This window comes from Episyrphus balteatus, chromosome 3 (assembly GCF_945859705.1).
Source record: "Episyrphus balteatus chromosome 3, idEpiBalt1.1, whole genome shotgun sequence".
Taxonomy (NCBI): Eukaryota; Metazoa; Arthropoda; class Insecta; order Diptera; family Syrphidae; genus Episyrphus; species Episyrphus balteatus.
In genome coordinates this window covers 38,751,477-38,774,027 of record NC_079136.1, presented here as the reverse complement: position 1 = coordinate 38,774,027, position 22,551 = coordinate 38,751,477, and the positions used below count along the sequence as shown (strand labels likewise).

The following is a 22,551-nucleotide window of genomic DNA, read 5'->3' as shown; positions in this document are numbered from 1 at the left end:
AAACGGGAGCTGATCAATTTTTTCTGACTTCGGATTCGAATTCAGCACACCGAAAACCTTCAGAAAATTATATTTTTGTTTCGGCAACAGAACCCTTGTTAACCAGTGTTATTAGAAAACGATAGGGACACATAGCAACAATTCGTTAACGAACGTATGCCGTAATTTGACCCCTGGGGTCAAATTACGGCACACGATTACGATCATACGTTAGCTGTGTTCCTTTGGCCTTAAGTATCTACTGGTAAGTACTTCTGGTACATTTAACTCCATCTCTTCTATAGAAAAAATGTCTTTGAATGGATTCAGAAGTACTTAAAAGTACTTTACTGAGCCCAAAGGAACACAGCCGTTAACGTTTTTACTATTTGTGTCTCTATTTAATTAGTAGAAAAAGATAGGGACACATATAGCAACTACACGGAGAAAAAAGAATCTAGTATTTTATACTCCATATGACTAGTAAAATAATTAAAGTAAAAAGCCCTAGATTTTAAGTAAAATTTACCTTACGTATTGAACATTTCTTGAATCCGTAAAGTAATTTTTACAAGAAAATTATGGTGAACAAATTAAAGTAGTATGTATATACCTTACGAGTAGCAATATTTTCTTTACGTAGAGTCAAATATACCTTCAACTAAAAAAGTGTATGAATCTTTTCACTTTAAGATTCTAGTAAAACATATTTTACAAATTTAACTATACTATGAATAAGTTTTACCTTACACTAAGGTAATAATAATACTGAATTCTAGGAATTTTCCCCAATAGAGATCAGTGCCCTTGATACATAGAAAAAACTTTTAAAGCTGTCATTTAAAAGTGCGCCATTTGTTCTCCATCTCCATCTATTTGTTGGATGTTTTTTTTTGTCAAAGCTTTTAGGTGGCGAGTGTGGAATAATAACATTAATTTATTAAGAATTCGCAAACAATTGGATCAAATAAAGTCAATTTCATTTTAATTGATGATATTTGCCAAAATAAAATTGTATGCAACCAAGGCTGACCCACGTTTGTACAACTGGCACTTAGGGCCAGTTGTACAAACGTGGTTCAGCCTCGGATCAGGAATTTAACTCACCGATTTTGAAAGAGCGTTCCATTTGAAAATCGCTAGTAAACTACTAGTAGTACTTTGCCACCTCCCAAAGGAACAGGGCTAATGCAGGATTTTGCAACTCGAGTAAATGAAAATTGTACTGAAATTCGCTAGTTAAGTACTAATGAGTACTTTTCCTTACATCCAATAGGAACGTGGCATAGTGTATACAACCCATAAACTAATAATTCAGCAAAATGTACTGTCGAAGACAGCACTGATTTTCTATTCATCTGTCACCTGTCACATCACTCGCTCCTGTCTGTCGTTTTTTTTTTTGCCTTTCCTTGAAAAATGTCAACTTTTCTATCGGCTCCGACTGTGTTCTTCCCACGAAAATATCTAAAAATCTTGACCACAAGTCTTAAAAATGCATCCTACACACCAACAAAATTCTTCTTCACATCATCCAGCAGTAATCCTGAAGCAGAAGCTAAATTCTCCAATGGGTAAGTTGTCTCAAAAACCATTTCTTCATTCTAACCAAAACTTTCCTCCAAATTGGAATCATCCACCATCCAGTCGGTACATGAAACTATCATCTGGAAAATATGCACGTTTTGCCAATGGAACTGGAGTCTGCACTATGGGCGATACCTCTGTAATGGTTACAGCTGTTGCCAAACCAAAACAAACTCCAGGGGCTTCCTTTATGCCTCTGGTTGTTGATTACCGTCTAAAAAGTGCCGCTTCCGGTCGTATTCCAACTAATTTCATGCGTCGTGAAGGTGGTCCTTCTGAGAAGGAAATTCTCAGTGCACGACTCATTGACAGATCTGTCCGCACATTATTTCCCGCCGAATTCAAAACTGAAACCCAATTGGTTTGCAATATGCTTGCCATGGATGCAGTCTATTCACCTGATATTCTAGCCATAAATGCTGCTTCCATGGCTTTGAGTTTGAGTGACATTCCATGGAATGGACCAATTGGTGCTGTGAGGTAAGAGAAACCTTCAAATAGTTAGGGCAAGTAAAATAAGGAATTCCTTGTAGACTAGGTCTTTATGATGGTGAAATCATTGTCAATCCAACAAGAAGAGAACTTCAGACTTCCCAACTCGATTTAGTGGTCACTGCGGCCAAACATAATCTAGTTGTCATGCTCGAGGGTAAAGGCAATGTTGTTTTAATGCAGGATTTGTTGAAAGCTATTAAACAAGGAACAAGAGAAGCACAGTTCATTATCACAGAAATCGAGAAACTACAAAGAATATTCGGTAGAGAGAAGCGTGTCGTGGATAGTCCTCTAGAGATCGATCAGGAGGTCTATGAAGCTGTGAACAGTCTCGCAGAGATGCGTTTGCGAGAGGTTTTCCGTGATGGGAAGCATGACAAACTCTCTCGTGACCATGCGGTGAATGATATTCGAAGTGATGTAGTGGATAGAGTCTGGTCAAGCTATCCAAGCCTTGAACCATCAATTATTTCAGATATATTCAATAAAACCTGCAGATCCATCTTTCGGGAGCTGATTTTCGAGGAAAACCAGCGCTGTGATGGGAGGAACTATGATGAACTGAGGGATATTAGTTGTCAGGTGAGGTGGAATTCTTCAAATGGAATTTTTTCTTAACCAGTTCACTTTCAGGTGGATTTGTATAAGCCGCTGCATGGTTCAGCTTTGTTCCAACGAGGACAGACTCAAGTTTTCTGCACAGTCTCTTTGGATTCTCAAGAGAGTGCATTGAAGCTGGATACTGTATCTGCTTTGGAAACGTAAGTTATCCTGTTTCAATGTGACTAGATTATGTTAGATACGATAAATATTTATTATCACAGTATTTAGGAAAAAAAATTATAATTTTAACATGTTAACATACTTAACCAACTCTTTTAATGTTATTTGTTTCACATTTGACATGACTCGGTAATTTAATTAAAATCTTAAAACCTTTGTATAGAAAAGAATTTTGAACTTTGGTAGTTATATAATTAGGCAGTCTTATATCATTCATATTTCCAATAGTCTAATGTCCGATTTCATAAACATTTAACAGGCTTTTAAATGACGTTTTTATGAAACGTATGAAACAAACGTCATTTAAGGATGTAAAAGCCTGATAAATACTTAAAAGGGCTTTATGAAATTGGCCATAAGAGCCCACAGCAAATTTTCATAGTGGAATTATAACCAAAATGTGAGTATGCAGTTTTATAGCCTTATGCGTTCTTATAACGAATTCAAAAGTCTGGCAGCATTAAACTGCAGCCTTATATTTGGGAAACTAAATATTGCGAATTTTCGCATTAATGTGAGTAGGCTAAATTAACAGAAAATTCACATTCTGAATATAAACACTGATGCTCTGACATTTCCCCTAAGCCTGAAGTTATAAATCTTGAATAGAACTCAAGATATAAGCTTTTTAAGCGGATTTGTTTTGGAGACTTTTGTGTTTGATTTTTTATTTATTTATTTTTTTTTTATTCAAAACTCTCCAAAACAGAGCTGATATGGTTCATTTAAAAAGCTTATATCTTGAGTTATGTTGACAAATATACTGAACTTAAATTATTTTTAATTTTAAAGACAAACAAGAACGTAACAATTCTTTGTTTCACTATAAGCGAATTTAAAGCTCCTTACATAACATTGAATTAATTATTAGAAGAGGTTTGTGTATAGCTTTCATACTTGCAGGGCAGCTGCTTGTGTAATCAATTTATATTGAAGGTTTTGAATGAACAACAACAACTTGTGTGTGCTACCACCAAGTTCATAGGCTGGAGTTATAACTATCACGGGGACCAACCCGATCATCAGACTCCTTTCAGTGGTGCTAAGTCGCTTATGTTCAATTAATTTTGAAAATTGCCCGAGCGAAGCTTGAACTATCGACCCAGCGCAGCGGTTGGGAGGCCGACGCAATACGCATTGCACCACCGCTGCCACTTGTGAATTTATAACCCCGAACAGGTTTTCCAATTATCAAGTTTACTTGAACCGACTAGCATTTTTATTAACTCACACAAGTCTGTTATTATTCATTCGCTTTATTACTCTGTATACGAACAACGAAATGTTGTCAAACGAATAGAGTTGGAGAAAAAGAGAAAGAAACCAAATGAACAATAACAGACTTGTGTGAGTTAATAAAACTGCTGGTCGGTTCAAGTAAACTTGGTAATTGGAAAACCTGTTCGGGGTTATGAATGCACAAGTGGCAGCGGTGGTGCGATGCGTATTGCGTCGGCCTCCCAACCGCTAGATCGTGAGTTCAAGCCTCGCTCGGGCAATTTTCAAATTAATAATGCGGTCTAACAAGGACATTATAAGTATTAATTGTTAAATCGCTTCTGATTCTTTTTAAAAAACCTATCTTTAAAAATACAAAATTTTAAGTATATTCAATATGGCTTTCAAAGTAAGTTTGCTATCTATTCACAATGCCAAGGGATATTAGAGTCCCCAATACAGACCCTTGAAAAACTCCCAGATCAACATTATTAATTTGGTTTTGAAAAATGTCTATTTACTTTAACTTTCTGAATTCTATTTTCGAGGTGAGTTAAATGCAATGTTTTTAATTCCATATTTGTTAAATTTACTTAAAAGCCCACTCAAATAAAGGTTTAACCGCGGAATGAATGCTAATAGAAATTTTTTTTGCTCAATATCTTCGTTTTTTCATTCAGTAAAGTACCTCAAAAGTCTAGAAAATTTTCATGTCCGCAAGTCGTGATTTTCAAGGTCAAAACGCGAAATGGAGATTTTCAAAATTATACTTTCACACGAATGCGCTTTTCGAAAGCCAGTCAATTATTATTTTATTATTTTCAAAGTACTTTTCAACTTGTCGAAAGACAATTTCTTTTAAATTTTATTGATACAAAGGCAAACTGTTAAAAAGTTCACGTTAAAAGTTGTTTTATTATTTAAATTAAAAAGTTTTAATTTTATGAGGATTGCTTTTAACACTGTTGTTCCATGTAAATTTAATATTTATTGTCTTATGATCACTTATTTTCAGTTCTTTGATTGTTTTATCTTCTAAAATTTTGTTGTTAGTGACTACTTAATCTACTAGGGTTTAGATGTTTTAGTAATTCTTGTTGGTTCACTTACCAGTTGTTAAAAAGAGTTAACTGTTTTCTTATAAATTTCTTTTCTATTTGTATCTGTTGTATCGAAACCAGTCGATATTAAAGTCACCTTGACCCTAATTCTCTCTTTCCAGAGGATTGAAGGCCAAGAACTTTATGCTCCACTATGAGTTTCCTCCCTATGCGACTGGTGAAGTTGGACGAATGGGTCCGGCTGGACGTCGTGAACTTGGTCATGGTGCTTTGGCCGAACGAGGACTTCTTCCAACACTGCCAAGTGATTTCCCATTCACTGTTCGTCTAACCTCAGAAGTTCTCGAATCGAATGGTTCCAGTTCTATGGCAACTGTTTGTGGTGGTTCACTTGCCCTCATGGATGCTGGAGTACCAGTTCTGGCACCAGCAGCTGGAGTTGCAATTGGATTAGTGACAAAATGTGAAAACAACGACACAAAGCATCTCCAAGACTACAAAATCCTGACTGATATACTTGGAATTGAGGACTACATGGGTGATATGGATATGAAAGTAGCTGGTACTCGACGTGGATTTACAGCGATTCAAGCTGATTTGAAAATTCCTGGAATTCCTTTGAAAGTTGTCATGGAATCATTGCAAAAAGCCACAGATGCCAAAGCCACAATTCTGGATATCATGAGTCAAACTATTCGTGAGCATAGGTAAGCAACTATATGACCTTTTAAATTTCTTGATTTTAGTATCTCTTCTTTCACAGAAAACAGAAGAAAGATTGCTGGCCAGTAACAGAAAAAATGACCGTTGAACCTCATATGAGAATTCGTCTAATAGGTCCTAGTGGCATAAATCTAAAACGTATCTACCTCGAAACTGGGACTCAGATTACAGCAGAAGATGAAACAACATTTTCCCTGTTTTCTCCTTCCCAAGAAGCCATGGATGAGGCAAAAGAAATTATTGATGGCCTTATGACAAAGGAACGAATTCCAGATTTGGAATTTGGTGGAATTTACACAGCTACCATAACAGAGTTGAGGGATACTGGAGTTATGGTAACTTTGTATCCTTCTATGCCACCAGCACTTTTGCATAATTCACAACTTGATCAGAGAAAGGTAAGACAATTTTGAAATTTTTACAATCCTGGGAATCTAATTTATTTTGTCGCAGGTTGCTCATCCATCAGCTTTAAATCTTGAAGTTGGCCAAGAAATTCAAGTTAAATACTTTGGACGAGATCCTGTATCAGGATTTATGAGACTGTCACGCAAAGTCTTGCAAGGACCTGCGACGGCTATGGTCAAAAGTTTTAATACAGCGCAGGCAGAAGAATAATAATAATCAATCGCGATTTGTTGACTTGGTCGTCATTTTGTTTTGTACATATATAAATGTAATTTCATCGTTTTAATGAATTGTTAAGTTAAATTTAAAATAAAATAAATTAGACAAAAAAAAAATAATAAAATATTAAAGCCTTTTTACCGTTATGCATTTTTAAAGAGCCTCTCTGTTATCAGCTAGCTGTATCTCTTTTAGATCATTATCTATATCATTGTCGAAGAAAGGCTGGATGGATGGCAAAACTTTTTTTTAGTCTTCAAATCCATTTTTTTTTTTATTGAATTTAGGAATACCTACATATTTCCGAAAAAGACTTATGTTGTTATGACCAAACTCCATAGAAATGGGATATGGTATTTTATTTTTCAGGACTTAAAAATAACGGCTTCTATATAACGTGTAAATTAAAACAAAAAAAAAACTTTTTCTACTATATATTTTATTACAAAAATTGTTTGCATTAAAAAAAAATTATCTTTAGGTAAAAAATTATTTTACAAAAATCATTATTAACGTTAGCAAAAAATATACTGAAGAAGAGGCAATCATTATCGGAACTTCGTTGTGATATTTATGAAATTTTCATTTCATTAAAACCTCACTGCAACCGAAAAACAACTGAGATACATTTTTTTCGTGTATTGTCCCTAAAAACTCCCAAATTATGAACTGAAAGAAAATATTTTTTGAACTTTTATTAACGGTGATTACGATAGAACCGTTTTCTTTTTTGTAGTATTTCTAAATTTGTCGTGAGTGATCGATTTCAACCAATATTTTTTTTCAGAAGCGTTTTATACTATGTTTCCACCTACTCTAAATCCAAGATTTAGCTTAGTAGATTTACGGCCATATTATTCACTAGTTTAAAAAATACATCTGGATGTAAAGAAATTGAAATGTCAAAAATAAATCCAAATCCATGATATTCACTATATCACACAGACAAAAAAATAGTAATTTTTAACTATTTTCATAGTTAAAATCGGGATAACTATTTTGGATTTGGATTTATTTTTGACATTTGACAATTTTACATCCAGATATCCCAACAAACAATTTTGCTTCTGTAAAGCTTTACAGGTGCTTCTATAGTTTCTGTAAAGCTTTATAGAAGCAAAATTGTTATTTGGGATATTTTTTAAGCTAGTGAATAATATATGGCCGTTAGAATAAATCTCGAGATTTATTGAGATTTATTTTAAATCTACTTCACTAATTCACGGATTTAGGGTAGCTGATTAGATTAGATTAGTAGATTTTAGAATTAATCTCGAGAATTATTCTAAAAATCTACTTAGCAAAATATCGCATTTAGGGTAGGTGGAAACATAGTATTATTAATTTGTAAATTTTTGGAATTTTTTTAAAAGCATTTCAATGATTTTTGAAAAACTTTAAAGGATTTAACCTCATTGGCCCAAAAAGTGAAAAGTAGAAAAGGATGTTCAAATTTTCCAACTTATCTGGCGATATGTTTTGCGTTTGCCAAATGTTTTAGTTTAAAAATAGGTTTGAACTCTTTTTTTACAAAAGAAAAGTGCTATTGGAAAAAATTTGTACTTTTGTGGTCAATTGTAGTAATTTTTTTTCTTTCTTTCTCAAAAAGGACTCAGAATTAATTTTTTTTATGCCTCATGGTCATTTTGATTTATAAAGAAAATAAAACTTTAAAAATAAAATCATATTAAAAAAAAAAAAACTTGCATTTCCACCTTAATGCAAACTTCGTTGCCACCGTACTTTAATCTACTACATTTTTCCTTATCATTTTGACAGGTGTGTCATTTTTTTTGCCATCTTCGGCTAATTTGACATTTTGCAAAATGAATTTTTATGATAAATTCCAACAAACGCACATCGGTATCGAATCGACGTGCTTCTTTTCGTGTGTAGCCGAAGCTTTATTTTTTTTTTGCATAAAAACAAACAAAAACATACAATTCTCAAATATACTCAAATAAAAGATTATTACAAAACAAAATACTATTATCTATTCTTTTCACATTTCTCGAATCTAATTGGAATTGGAAATTGTTGATAAATATGTGCTCACGAGTAAGCGCCCTTTAGCGTCCACGCTGCCTTCACAATGGCAACAACCAACGCAACCAAGGAATCATTTCGTGAGCGACAGATATCGGAACTCGAAGTGATAAAGGTAGGTGAATATTTTTTAATTAAAATTATACAAAAAGGTGAATAAATATGAAATCGGTTAAGCATATTGCCTCATAACAATGTTTTTTGTTGTTGTTTGATAGTTTCTAACCTTTAATTCGGTTTTTTGGTCTTTTGCAGAGCATATTTGGAAATGATGTTGAAGATTTACGTGACAGAAATGCTGGTGGAGGATGGAAGCCTCCAGATATACGGATCCTCTTGACCCCGCTGCGAGATTCCTCTGGCAATGGGGAAGCTTATGTTAGGACGAAATTACGAATCATCTGCCCGGCGAAATATCCTAAATTGTAAGTTTTGTTTTGTTTTGTGATGAAAATGAATTTTATTGTGGTTGACCTTGGGAGTAAACATATTTTAAAATTTTGGGTTTGGAGGGTTGATACAAGACTTCGATTTTTGTGAGATAAAAAAGTAGTAAATACTTGAATACTTGCCGTGAATCACAGTTAAGTGTTCGAACCATAATGTAAATAAATATTTCATCCGATTCGCTTATCATATTATTTCCGCCAACAAAATTGATTGAGGTACACTGCGCTGCACTAGATTAGGTTTTATTTAAAATTCTGAATTACCTCACTTAAAAATGGGGAATTACGATTTATTTTGAATGTAAGCCATAGGTAGTCGATATTTTCTCCACACCCATAAGTTCGGAAAAATCTTCAGGGGGGTCATTCCGTAGTTTTTGAAATGATAATCGAAAATACGATAATCGTCTCACAGTTTGAGAATCTATCTATAAAGCTATTTGAAATCATGCCTAGTTCAATATTTCCATTAAAACGTCTTATTAAAAGTGTCTTTAAAGTTGAGGTTATGCTCATGGTAATGACAAAAACTTATAGACAGGGCTCTATGATGGCATTACCAAAAGCTGAAATTTATTTCATTGATCAGAACAGGACGAACCTGTACTGTGCGAAATATCAGAACAGAAAACAACAAACATATTTGAAAGATCTCACGAATCTATTCTAACCTGTTCTGACTCAAAAGCAACAACAGATAACCCTGTCCTAACTGTACAGGCAGCGTTTATAAATAGAAAATTAGAAAAGTTCAGAACAGAAAAATATCAATGAACAGCAAAAAGCTGTACTTTTCTGTTCGGAACAGTCCAGAACAACGTTGTTGAACACAGATATAAAGTCTGGAGTTATTAGGAGAGAAAGCACATGTGGCATCATTTGAAAAATATATTCAGTCACGAACTTTTTAAAATTAAATTTTTTCAGATGTTTCTAAATAGTCGAAATAAGTAAAAAATAAATGAGTTACTGATCTGATATGGTGACTACTTGTAGAGCGAAATTCATAAGAAATCATTTAAATAAAAACAAAAATTATGTATGTACATTAACAGTCCAGAATAGAATATTTTTGTATGGTAGGTATTTATTCATAGGTATTTATTCCATAAATAAGTTACAATTTAAAATGACTACGACTCGCCAGATATTTTTTTCTATGGGCATGAGGGTTAAATAGACAACACTTCATTTGTTATTTTTCTCATCTACTTCGCCGAGCGCAGAAGAAGCATATATAGTAATAGATCTACCAGAAACTAGATCTTCTCCATTTCAAAAGAATCACGAGGTAAAACTAATTAGATGCTACATAATGTAATCATCCCTAAACATTGCAATTGTAACTTTGTCTTTGTTTACCACTGATGGTACATATATCGTTACTCTCGTCTGTCTGCTTTCGCCTGGCGTTTTACGGCTCAAAAATACTTACGGGCCATAGCTTTTATGTTTTTTGTATTGATTTTCATTCCTTCAAATCTTCAAATTAAAAAAAATTTGATTTGACAAATTTCTGCTTTTGACAGTTTTATTTTTCAAAAACTAAAAAATCCCTAGGATATTTTTAATGGAGTTTTAAATTTAAAGTTTCCATTAAAAGTAAAGATTTTAACTAAAGTAGAGTGAATTAAATGAATTTTTTAATAATGTATACTTAAAGGCGTCAATAGTTAACAACGCTGTTAACTAAAAAGATAAATTTCAAAATTTAATGGAGGCTCAATAAATTGGCCCTTAGTTGAGAAATATGTATTTCAAGCAATCGCTCAAGGGAATTGAAAATAGGGCTGTCACTTGAGCAAAGAAAAATCTTGTCTTGAGGAAAATTTTTTCTCAAACTTGAAAATTTGACTGATTTGAATTAACTGTCATAAAAAGAACATTTTTTTTAATAATTCGCACTCGTTTCTCCAACATACTCGTCGAATTCATCGTCCCACTCGTACAACTCAAATCAAATATTCGCAATTAATTTATTTTATTATAAAATTAGTGCAACTTTTAATTGTTAAATAATAAAAACAAACGCTCGCAATGACACTTGCGTTTTAATGTCAACTGACTGAAAAAAAAAAACTTAAGCGTTTCCTCCAGTTTAAAAATCCTCCTCAGACATTCACCTGACGAAAATTTCGACTCAAGTGTTGACTATGAATAAGGATTCGCTTGAGCGAATGCTTAAGATATTTCTCAACTTGAGTGACGACTATGAATTCCGCCCGTAATGTTAACTCTTGAAACTTAACATTTACCTCAAAGTTCCTTTTCTTAAAAACTTGTCGACACGACTTATTGTCAACCGGCAAAAGGCTTTAACCGGATGATAAGTCAATAATTATTATGATGAAACAAAATTATCAAATATTTAAATACAAAACAAATACAAAAAAGCTGGTTAAAACGGGAAAGATTTGCTTTGTATCATATCTGTACAAAATTTTAGATGATCATAAAAAGTCAAAAGTTTTTATCTTCTGTTTCTTCTTTTTTTTTATCTATTTTAAAAATAGATATTTTTGTGAAATTGTTAATCTCGAAGTAAAATTGTGAAGAAGGAGGAGTTCGTAACTAATTGAACTTTGTTCTCAACAAAATTAAAACAAATAAGAATGACGAAATTTGTTTATACGTTTTAAGTTGATGAAATATTTTAAATTAATTAACTAATTTTAAAACAAAATAAAAGAAATCATCATGTTAGAAGTATAATAGTGGTGGTAGATTGTTTAGAATAAGGTATTTCTAAAATAATCGAACAATCTACAATATATTGCGATGATATAAAGTGATAGTATGTTTCTTTGGTTTTAGTTTTATATGGGGCCACAGACTTTTAGCGTGGACATTGTTTATAAAACTTTTTTGATTTTTTATGATCGAAAATAACGGTGTCTGCCATATACCAGTCTATTAAAAACTTTTTTTATATAACGACGGCCTACATTTGAATCGGTAATTTCAAAAAGCACTAAGTCCAGCAGATATGTAACTGATGGACTTAAGTAGTTTTTGAAATGACCGATTCATTTCTATATTATGTAATCGCTTGTTTATAAAGCTAGACCAACAAGACCCAGTGAAGATATTAAAAAATTTGAGAAAAACATTTTTTGTAAGCTATGCCTTCTTGTATCCAATTGAAAAAATTGTGTTCTTTGAATTTAAAAATAAAAATGAAAAAAACTAAAACTGTTAATTTGTATAAATAATTTAATTTTATTACAACCGATTTCTTGAAAAAGTTCTAGCTCTTAATACTCGGTTTGAGGAAGGAAAAACTGGAACTCGATTTGCATTAATTTCATTTCTTCACTTCTAGATTTCCTTTTGTGTAATCCTATTTCTAAAAAAAATACCTAATTATAACTCAAAACTAATTTTAGGTCGAGTTCTAAAATTGTGAAGAAAAACTTTTTGAAACTGTTCTGATTCCAGTATTTTTGGGCCTTGTACCAAACAAATTAGGTATACATTTTGTTTATCATTATTATTTACCAAGCAGATGTGAAAAAATGCATATCATTATTTGAATAATTTTCAGAAAGCATAAGGCAATATAAGTAGAAAACAAAGTCTAATGATAACACTGCACAATAGGGTGTCCGTTATTTCCCAAAGTGATGTTTTCGGGGTGACACCCCCCAGGTCGAAATTTTAGGGCCTAAATACGGGGAATTTAGCAAAAACAAATTTGTTGGAGGTCATTAACCCGTGCCTCTAAGGTCACACTTTTCCCATACAAATTTGTATGGGAAATTTTTAACTCATACATAAATTTTTTTTTCTCTCGAGTTAAATCATCTATTTTTAAAATGTTTGTTGATTCTGGTTGGAAAATAATTCCTTTAAAAGATTACATTCAAAATTTCCCGTTAAAAAATTTTTTTATATTTTATTTCGGTTTTTGAAATTATTAGCTGTTTTCGTAGTTTTTGCTTTCACCTATCACATAATTTTAAATGCAGTTTTATTGGTTTTTAATTCTTTTCAAATATTGCATTCAAAAATTTGTGTATAAATCAAAAATTTGAATTTTTTAAAATTTTTTTTTGGAATTTTTGCCGTTTTTATACGTTATGGTGGCGATATTACAGAGAGAAAACTTAATTCCACTATATTCTCTTCTCTCTCTTCTCGTTACACATATGTATAAAATTTACTTGTATTTGCACAATACACAAATCTACTCTGTAGTCTAGTTTTTTTTCTCTGACTAAGGCCTGCAGTCCTGCACTGTATTATTTAGGATGATTTTTAAGTCGTCACACAAGTCAAGACTACTCGTTACCTGAAGAATACCAAAGCGTTTATTTAAAAGCTTACAAAATTAGACCTAAGTATGCCTTTCATTATGTTTTCCCTATGATAAATAATAAAGTAGAATCTAAACTTGTTAACCGCAGTGTTTAATGATTAAAAAAGATATGACGACGAAGAGTTTAACCTGGTTAGCCAATTTATGAAAAAGATAGATAAGTCAGTCACCCACTTGATATCCTTTGAGTACGTATATTTTTCCAATTAATTTCTAATAAGCTAATTTATAACTGTTATACCACTTGAAACTTGAGTGACATATCAAACTGATAAGTTACAACCCTATAATTGTATACAATACAGATTGCAATAAGTAGCCTGTCTACAAACAGATATTTGTGTGTCGTCTGTATACAACCTTTGTAATTACTTTCTTCTCTATAGACCACCAAAAATATCGCTTGAAGAAACCAAGGGTATCTCGGATAGCCTTATTGATGAATTGCTCAAGATGTTGCACCAACAATCCGTCGAACTCCGCGGTGAAGTTATGATATTTGAGTTAGCACAAACTGTGCAGGCTTTCCTTCTGAAACATAACAAACCACCGCGTGGAAGTTTCTACGATGAAATGGTTCAGGAAAAACAAAAACGAGAACAAGAAGAACTCCATCAGAAAATGCAAAAAGAAACACTCGAGCGACAGAACCGTTTGGATGAAGTCGAACGACGCAAAGAAATTTACAAAAGCGAAGCTCGAAGACGTGGTGAACCACGTCGCAGTATGAGTGAATCGAATCGCAATCAATCGTCTTCGGAGAGTTCAGAAAACTCTTTGCCCTATTTCCGTGGCTTGGCTTATCCCAATAAATGTTTGGATCATCGAAGTTGCGAAACATTGTACTTTCAGCGAGTTGGGCGACAAATTAAACGTGGTTGTTGCCTGGGTCACTCGCCAAAAGGTTGTATTGCTTATACTGGCCTCGATGTAGACAATGGTCAATTGCTCTTTATAACCGAATGGAACATCAAGTACTCTCAACTTGAACAACGCTGTGCTGGGAGTTGTTTCTGGGGTGTGGAAACCAAATGTGGTGGTCATAAAATTGACGAAATGTGTTCGGCCATTGAGAAGCAAGTCGCACAATTGTCCCAGTTGAATCATAAGAATCTTATTCCTTACGAGTGTGTTTTGTGCATGAAACGCAAAGAAGGCGTACAAGTGTATCTTGCACAAGATTTTGTTCTCGGAACTAGTGTCTATAATATTTCTTCGTCTCTGGGATGGTGTATTGATGGAGCGAGAATGGTTACAAGAGGTGTTCTCGATGCATTAATCTATTTGCATAACAAAGGCGTATCGCATAGTCATTTATTTGATTCCACTGTGTTTATGGATAATACAGGAACAATACGATGTACGGATTTTTCATTGGTTCCTAACCTCTTGGACTTGGTGGGAGGACAAAAATCTTCAAAGGGAGATTTGCCGGCTTTGGGAGCTTTAGTTGAATCTCTGATGCCCACTCTAACATTTGAGATGAGAGATTTTATTGACAAGTATGATTGAAAGATTCCTTATATCGAAAATATTGAAATGTTTTTTCTACTTTTTGTTTTGTTAGATGCAATTCGGATCGTACACTTTCAGCTTCGGAACTTCTTGAGCATCCCTTCCTTAGGTCAACTGTTTATCATGATGAGAAAGAAAATGCAGCTATTCATAATACAGGAAAAAATCATGTGCCAAAACCAAAGGCACCTGAAACAAATAATAAACGTGACTTGTTGGCTGTGCCTTCGCACAATGCTGAAAGATCAGTTTTTACTATTCCCACATTGATTACAAGTCATTCACGTCTTAAAACTGAATTTGAAGAGTTGAAATATTTGGGAAAAGGAGCATTCGGAGATGTTTTGAAGGTAATTGGCTGTTTGTTCACTCAAACTAATTGGCAGTTTTACTTGGAATGATTTTTAGGTACGAAATATTCTCGATAATCGTGAGTATGCTATTAAACGTATTCCACTGCCGGCAAGGAGTCGCCAATTGTACAAAAAGATGACACGGGAGGTTGAATTGCTTTCGCGCTTAAATCATGAGAATGTTGTGAGATATTTTAATAGTTGGATTGAGAGTGCAACTGATGCTGATATGGAAGAAATGGTAAGCTTCATTTGTAGTTTGTAACAATATTATTTATGTGGACATGCATCTTAAAAAAAAAACATTCTTAACTCCCCATTGGAAGTTATTCAATTCAGTTTGATTTACTAAATTGAAAATTTCAATACGTTTTGAGATCTTGCGAATCCGAATTCGTCGTTTTTAGAAAAAATTTCTGTTGCGTGACAACGTTTTTCGTTCACCAAAACTCAAAAAAATTCGTTTTCAACTTTCATTACCTTAAAAATAATTTAAGAACCTGTAAAAACATAGACTCTTTAGATTTTGGTGGGGAAAAGGTTATTTTAAGTGAAATTAAAACAAAAAAAAATCGAGTTTATAAAAGTAAGTTTACATCAGTACTGCAAAATACAGGGCTTTTAATTGCAATTCAAGAGAACTGCACTCAGAATGAAGAATTGTTCTCGTTGTTGCTTTGTTTTAGTTAGCCTGTTCTATACCTCTGTCCAGAATAAATAAAATCCGCGGCTGCATCGGAATTACAATTAAAAACTGCAATAAATACGATCTATACCAAATTTGAAGAAAATCCGTCCATCCGTTAAGGCCCCAGAAATGTGTACAGAATACAGATGGACGCACAGCTGCACCGACCGATTATTATTATTTCGAAAACCTTTCGTACTTCTCTGTAAAGTTAAATAAAAAGTACAACTTTATAGTGCTTATTAAAAAAAATTTTGTTCTGAACACCAGCCGTTGATGTTCGTTGAAGTTGAACTTATTTAGAAAAGAAGGTTGGACAACACATTACTTTTCGGGTTGCCATAAAAATATTAATTGCCGTGGTTTGAGTCACCCAAAATCGTACTTTTACCAAGTATTTATTGACTTCTTGAAGATGACTTGTGTGAGTTATAGAATACCATGTCAAAAATAAATCGATATTGCTCCTAAAAATTTTGTATATTTAATTAGTTCAGCAATTCAGCATGTGATAATCATTTTAGTTTTATTAATTTTCGCTGCTAAACCGATAATGATGAATGCACAGTTTGATTACTTTAACCAAACAAGTCATGCTTACGAAGTAAAAATGTGTTGATTTATATCAAAACCAATGTATTAACTTTTCAGTAAAGTGGCAAAAAAAATATTTCATTTATTATAAAATTTTTTTTGACCATTTCTGCGATACAAAAATTGAATGGTAAAAAAATTTAACTGCGATTTTTTACCATTTCTGCGATAAATATGTAAACAAATTTAGATCTATTCGTTGATGAACATAAACTTTATTTTCAAGGATTCGAAAAATAATAAATTTTTTTCTAATATCAGGATCATAATCATGCATAATCTTTGCTAATTAGTTAAAAACTATTTTGTTTTTTAACCCTTCCAAAGTTTGTTTTAGTAAAACCAAGCACATTTTTCTCTTTTGTGGGCACCTGAATATATTGTAAATAAGTACACAAAAGGTTTTCAAAGAAAATAAATTCTGAGCTACCGAATGAAAGTTTGCCTTTTACTTTTATGAGTACTGTCAGTTAATGTCATTTAGTCTTTCGGTATTCAGTTTTTGGGTGTTTGTTTTGAATACAGCAACCGCATGCAATTATATTCGTTAAGAGGATATCAGATTAAAAGGCGTAAAATTCCGATGTTGTAAAGTCAACTCAACTCAAACACCGGAAAAAATTCTAATATGCTGGAAATGCCAGCAATTGGTAATCCGATGTTTAATCTAATCTTACTTCATTTTAGAGAAGGCTCCGGATAGTTTTTAAATTACATGGTAATAGTGTTTATTGTCGGGAAACATATTTGCGATACCTAGGCCCTGGTCAGTGCATACCCAATTCCTACAAAAAACATAAAGGTCATTAAGCTTTGTCTCCTGTATGTTTAAATGTCCAATCTATTATTTAGGATAAAAGTGTGTCTGGTGATTGGTCAGCAAGTCTTGAAAGTACAAAACCTAAAGCGTCAATTCAACCATCAATTCAGGAAATGGACGAGAGTTCCTCTAGCATTTGGAAAGGTTTTATGTGAGTTCCAATTCTATCATAAATTTTGTATTCACTAATACCCCTTCTTCTCTTTTAGGCCAACAATTGATGATGATTCAGACAGTGATGGCATTGAATTTGTTCATTCAAATGGAGAAGTTGCCGTCTACGAAGAAGAATCCTCTGATGAAACTGTTGAAAAAAGTGCTTCCCCTAGGCCAATGGCTCAAGTAATGTACATTCAAATGGAATTTTGTGAAAAATGTACCCTAAGGTGAGTTTGATTTAATTTTTATTCAAAAAAAGATTTCAATGATATCATTTTGCTTTAAAGAACGGCAATTGATGACAACTTGTATGAAGATACAGATCGATTGTGGCGATTATTTAGAGAAATCGCTGAAGGCCTATCCCATATCCATCAACAAGGTATGATCCATCGAGATTTAAAACCTGTAAATATATTTTTGGATTCTCATGATCAAATCAAAATTGGTGACTTTGGTCTGGCGACTACAAGTTTCTTGGCTTTACAAGCTCAAGGTGAGTGGAATTAAACTTTAAACTTTTCGTTCTTTTTTAATTGATTTGTTTTGTTTGTTTGTTCAGAACATGTCACTCATTCTCATGCTCCAACCACTGAAGAAGGAACAGGCACCGGAAAAGTAGGTACAACACTCTATGTTGCTCCAGAGCTAACAGGAAATGCTTCCAAATCTACCTATGGCCAAAAAGTAGATATGTACACTTTAGGTATCATTCTTTTCGAAATGAGTCAGCCACCATTTGAAACTGGCATGGAACGTGCTAAGACTATTTTATCACTGCGAACTCCAAGCATTATCATCCCAGAAAGTATGCTCAAGGATCCAAAGTACGAGAAGACTATACAAGTTAGACTGATTAATAAACAAAATGCAGGATATTTTCTATAAGAATTTTTATTTAGATAATTCGATGGCTGCTTACCCATGAACCATGCCAACGACCCACCGCCGAAGAGCTATTGGCCTCAGATCTTGTACCACCAGCACAATTAGAGGCAAATGAACTTCAAGAAATGCTGCGACATGCTCTCGCCAATCCTCAAAGTAAAGCCTATAAGCATTTAGTTGCCCGTTGTCTACAGCAAGAGAGTGACGAAGTACTTGAGCATACCTATCATCTGGGATTGGTTTCACTTAATCCAGCAATTGAATTTGTTAAGGTAAAAATGAAGAGTATATCTTTGGGACCCTATTGATTTAATATGTTTGTATTTAGTCAAAAGTTGTAAATCTATTTCGAAAACACGGAGCCATCGAAGTGGATACACCACTTCTCTCGCCATTCTCCAAAAACACTAGCGTTTGGTTAAATCCAGTTAAACTTATGACACATTCTGGTGGAGTTGTTGTATTGCCAAGTGATCTGAGAGTTCCCTTCGCCCGACACATTGCCATGAGCGGAGTGAATATGATCCGACGATACTCAGTCGATAGGGTCTATCGCGAAAAGAAAGTCTTCAACTTCCATCCCAAACAGAATTACGAGTGTGCATTCGATATCATAACGCCAATGCCTGGAAATCATCTAATCGATGCGGAAATTATTTCCGTTGCCTATGAGATTACAAATGAGATTCCCCGTCTTAGGGAAAAGAACATTTGCATACGAATGAATCATACTAGTTTGTTGCGATCTATTCTGATCTTTTGCAATGTGCCAAAGTCGATGTACTCTGAGCTTTTTGGCAACATACTTGATTATATTGAAGGGCGTTTGTCAAAGTTCCATTTCCATTCAGCCGTTACTGCCATTATGGAGAAGTCGAAAACAAGTGCTAGTGCACTTATAGATCTGTTGCTGGCAGATTTTATTGTGAATGGCCAAAGAAATAATGCTGATGAATCAGCTTTGAAATCTTTGGTTCGTGGTAAAGGAGAAGCGTCTTCCTTGGCTAAAGGTGCCATACGAGATATAGAAGCTATTGTTATGCTTGCAAAGAGTCTTGGTGTAACTGTAAGTTTTATAAAAAGGTCTTTGAAGTGGATTTTTCTTTAAATATCTTTTCTTGTAGTGTCCCATTCATGTGTGTGCCGGGTTGCCAATAAGTTTTGAAAGAGCATCTTCAGGAGGGATTGTTTGGCAAATGATTGCTGATTTAAAACCAAATCGATCTGCCCGCCCATCTGTCCTAGCGGTGGGTGAACGTTATGACACAATGTTGATTGAGTTTCAAAAACAAGCTCAAAGCTTCAATGTTAACATCCCGAATCGTGGAATAAGTGGTGCTGGTCTATCATTCTCCTTAGACAAGCTAGTCGCTGCAGTTGGATCTGAGTTTGATGAAGAATGTCGAGCTATTGATGTTGGAGTTTGTGTAACTGGCTCTAGGCCACCTCTGAAGGATGTCACATATATTATGCGAGTCTTATGGTCTGCTGGTATTCGTAGTGGAATTGTAGAGGCAACTGGACCAGAAGAAGCTCAAGATCTTGCAAAGGAACTTGGTGCAGTTCATGTTATTCTAGTGGCAGAGAATGGTTCGCTTCGCGTACGTTCATGGGATCGTGAACGTTTCCAAGAACGTCATGTAACCCATGTTGAACTGGTTGAATATATACAAAAACTCCTGCGTAACGATAACAATTCTTTAGACTATACGACTCAGAGTTTCTCTGGACTCAGTATGTCAGCCTCAACTACCAGTATTAAGAACAGCGGAGCCATTCTCAGTCATCTGCCAAAAGTGCAAGTTACCTTCATGACTCACGAAAAGATGACTGCAAATTTTCGACGACGTTATGAGAATCATGTAAATGAAATTTGTTTATTTTAAAGCCATTTAGATCTATAATTTTTTTGTTTATTTTTTAGGTAACTCAACAAATGACAACGACACTTTTGCAATTTGGAAAAAATGAAGATTTTACCGTCCTTGTTGTGGAATTACCAACAACAGCTATAAATGCCATCGTCGGTGCTATAAATCCACGAGAAGTCACAAAGAAAGAGACTGAACTTGAACTGAATATTGTGATAGAAAGGTTCGGTTTAAAAAAAAATCCAATTTGTTTGCTTATTTACAAATTTTATTTATTGTTTTTTTTTTTTTTTTTAGATTTCCTAAACATAGACGCTATATATCAACGATTTTTGATGAAATAATTGATGTATTGTCTGAAAAAAATAACACTCCCATTGTGGCCTTGTACAGCATCAGCGATTCATATTATCGAGTGATCATTTAATTTAATCTCTCAAGCAACGAAATGTTAAACTGAAAGTTATCGTGTCGTTTGAAATTAATTTCTTTATTTTCTTTTATAATTTTGGTAATCTCTCCCTCGCGTCAATGTAATTTGTAAGATTAAAATTATTTAATATTGTATGTTTCCTTATTTTTTTGTATGCTCGAAGTAATTTTAAAGTACCTATTCCCTTCTTTAAGATTAACAAAATGAAAGTTCAAAACTTAAAAAAAAAGTGAATAATTGTAATAATTATACTTTTAAATCCTTGATATATGAGTATTTTGTCATTTATTTTTTGCATTATTTTTGTTACCACAAAACATCTACAAATACTAATTAAAATTGAAAAATTATTATATTGTAAATATGTATGTAAATACTATATGAGTTGTTTTATTTTTTAATTTGGAAAATGAAGATTGAAAGCAGACCGTTTTAAAGTTTAGGGAGAGAGAATTGCATTTCTTGAACGTTGTGGGGCATTAATATGAGGTTGTGAACCACGAGTTCTTCTGGTGAAAATAATAATCTTTTCTTTATTTCATGTTATTTATTCTGTAAACTAAAAAGGATGATTTTTAAATACACATCAAGTTTCAGAGAAAGGCAGGATTATACATTGAATTTTAACTAAGAACATTAACGATCTAATAATGTCAGGTACCAGGAGCCCTATTTTGTAAAACGATTATCGTTAAAACTACTTCGTTTTCGTTGAAATGCGACTACACATATATTATTGCTGTCACAATATTATTGCTTTTCGTCGGTGAAACCAGAAAAGTGTGTAACTTCAAATTTTCTGAAAATTAGATTTGAATGCCATCTGTTAAACAAACCTTATATCTACCATTCCTTAAACTGAGAATCCCTTTAAAGTTCATAGTTTTTATTTTATTAGCAAATTAGAAAATGAAAACTCATACAAATGCCTTCAAAACGATTTTGTTTTTTTGCTCTCCTATAAAATTTGCTAAAATGGAATTGTTACACACTTTTCTGGTTTAGCCGACGTTTTGCTGGTAGAATTCATGTGAGCCTCAAAAAAATATTTTTTTCGGTTTAGTTTGACATGATCGCTCTTTGTCCTGACTATCGTTTACTTTAGTATTGTTGACTTGCCGCTCGTTTTGTATTACGTAATAGACCCCCAGTAGATTTCGAAAACCTCAATCTAGATGAAAAATGAGTGTTTTTGGTATATTTGTTTAACATTTAAAAAGAGTTCTTTTGTACTTCCGATATAGTTTGGCAACATCTTTAAAACGTCTTTTTCTTTTATATAATAATTCAAATCGTAAATTAAGATAACGATCAAATGTAAATATATTTTTTTTAACCGGGAATTTGTCTCTGTCTCTTTCAGACAGTTTAGTTTAGTCGGGTTGGGCTCCTAGTGTGAGCACAGGCAGCCGACTAAACAGTCGGGTCGCTAGGAAATATTTTAGTTTGAAGGCAATTGTGTAGCAAAACAAACTTTTTTTTCGATCAAACAAACTTTTTGATCGGCCGATACTTAATCGTTGTAATGTGCGCACTCTCACTCATTTGCATTCTGATTAAGAGACCGATTAAACTGTCGGCCGATTGAAAGTTTGTAGTGTGCGGGGGCTCTTAAAGTTATACGTTATATTCTATATATCTACCTACTGTTAATTAAAAAAATTATCATCCTTCTAAAAATTTGAATGCCGAATTGAAAATTTAGTTTCTTATTTTTGAAATCATGTTTATTTATATTATAGAATACATATAAATACATTTATATATAATATAATATTTTTACATATACATAGATTGTAATAGTTTTAAATTTAAAACAAGTACATAGGTATAATTATATACTATATATAGGTATAATAATATTATTGTCAACAAATCTTTATTATAATTTATTACGAGTATAATGATAAATTCTTTTCGATTTTTTAAACAGTTCGTCAGATA

The 22,551-nt window shown here is 33.3% G+C and overlaps 2 protein-coding genes across 2 annotated transcripts; both read left to right on the top strand.

Annotated features, from left to right (window-relative positions):
* The first annotated feature begins 1,474 nt into the window (after nucleotides 1–1,474).
* LOC129914941 (polyribonucleotide nucleotidyltransferase 1, mitochondrial) lies at nucleotides 1,475–6,565 on the top strand. Its single transcript, XM_055994392.1, has 6 exons — nucleotides 1,475–2,046; nucleotides 2,100–2,643; nucleotides 2,695–2,822; nucleotides 5,285–5,830; nucleotides 5,887–6,244; nucleotides 6,300–6,565. The coding sequence occupies exons 1-6, from the start codon at nucleotides 1,475–1,477 to the stop codon at nucleotides 6,462–6,464; spliced, it is 2,313 nt and encodes a 770-aa protein (XP_055850367.1). The 3' UTR covers nucleotides 6,465–6,565.
* Nucleotides 6,566–8,326: 1,761 nt separating this feature from the next.
* Nucleotides 8,327–20,926, top strand: LOC129913466 (eIF-2-alpha kinase GCN2). Its single transcript, XM_055992159.1, has 14 exons — nucleotides 8,327–8,634; nucleotides 8,775–8,944; nucleotides 13,673–14,788; nucleotides 14,854–15,151; nucleotides 15,210–15,395; nucleotides 17,289–17,407; nucleotides 17,466–17,642; nucleotides 17,703–17,911; nucleotides 17,978–18,261; nucleotides 18,318–18,575; nucleotides 18,632–19,369; nucleotides 19,428–20,165; nucleotides 20,228–20,397; nucleotides 20,472–20,926. Exons 1-14 carry the CDS (start codon nucleotides 8,566–8,568, stop codon nucleotides 20,599–20,601), a joined length of 4,662 nt encoding a protein of 1,553 aa, XP_055848134.1. The 5' UTR covers nucleotides 8,327–8,565; the 3' UTR covers nucleotides 20,602–20,926.
* The last annotated feature ends 1,625 nt before the right edge of the window (nucleotides 20,927–22,551 follow it).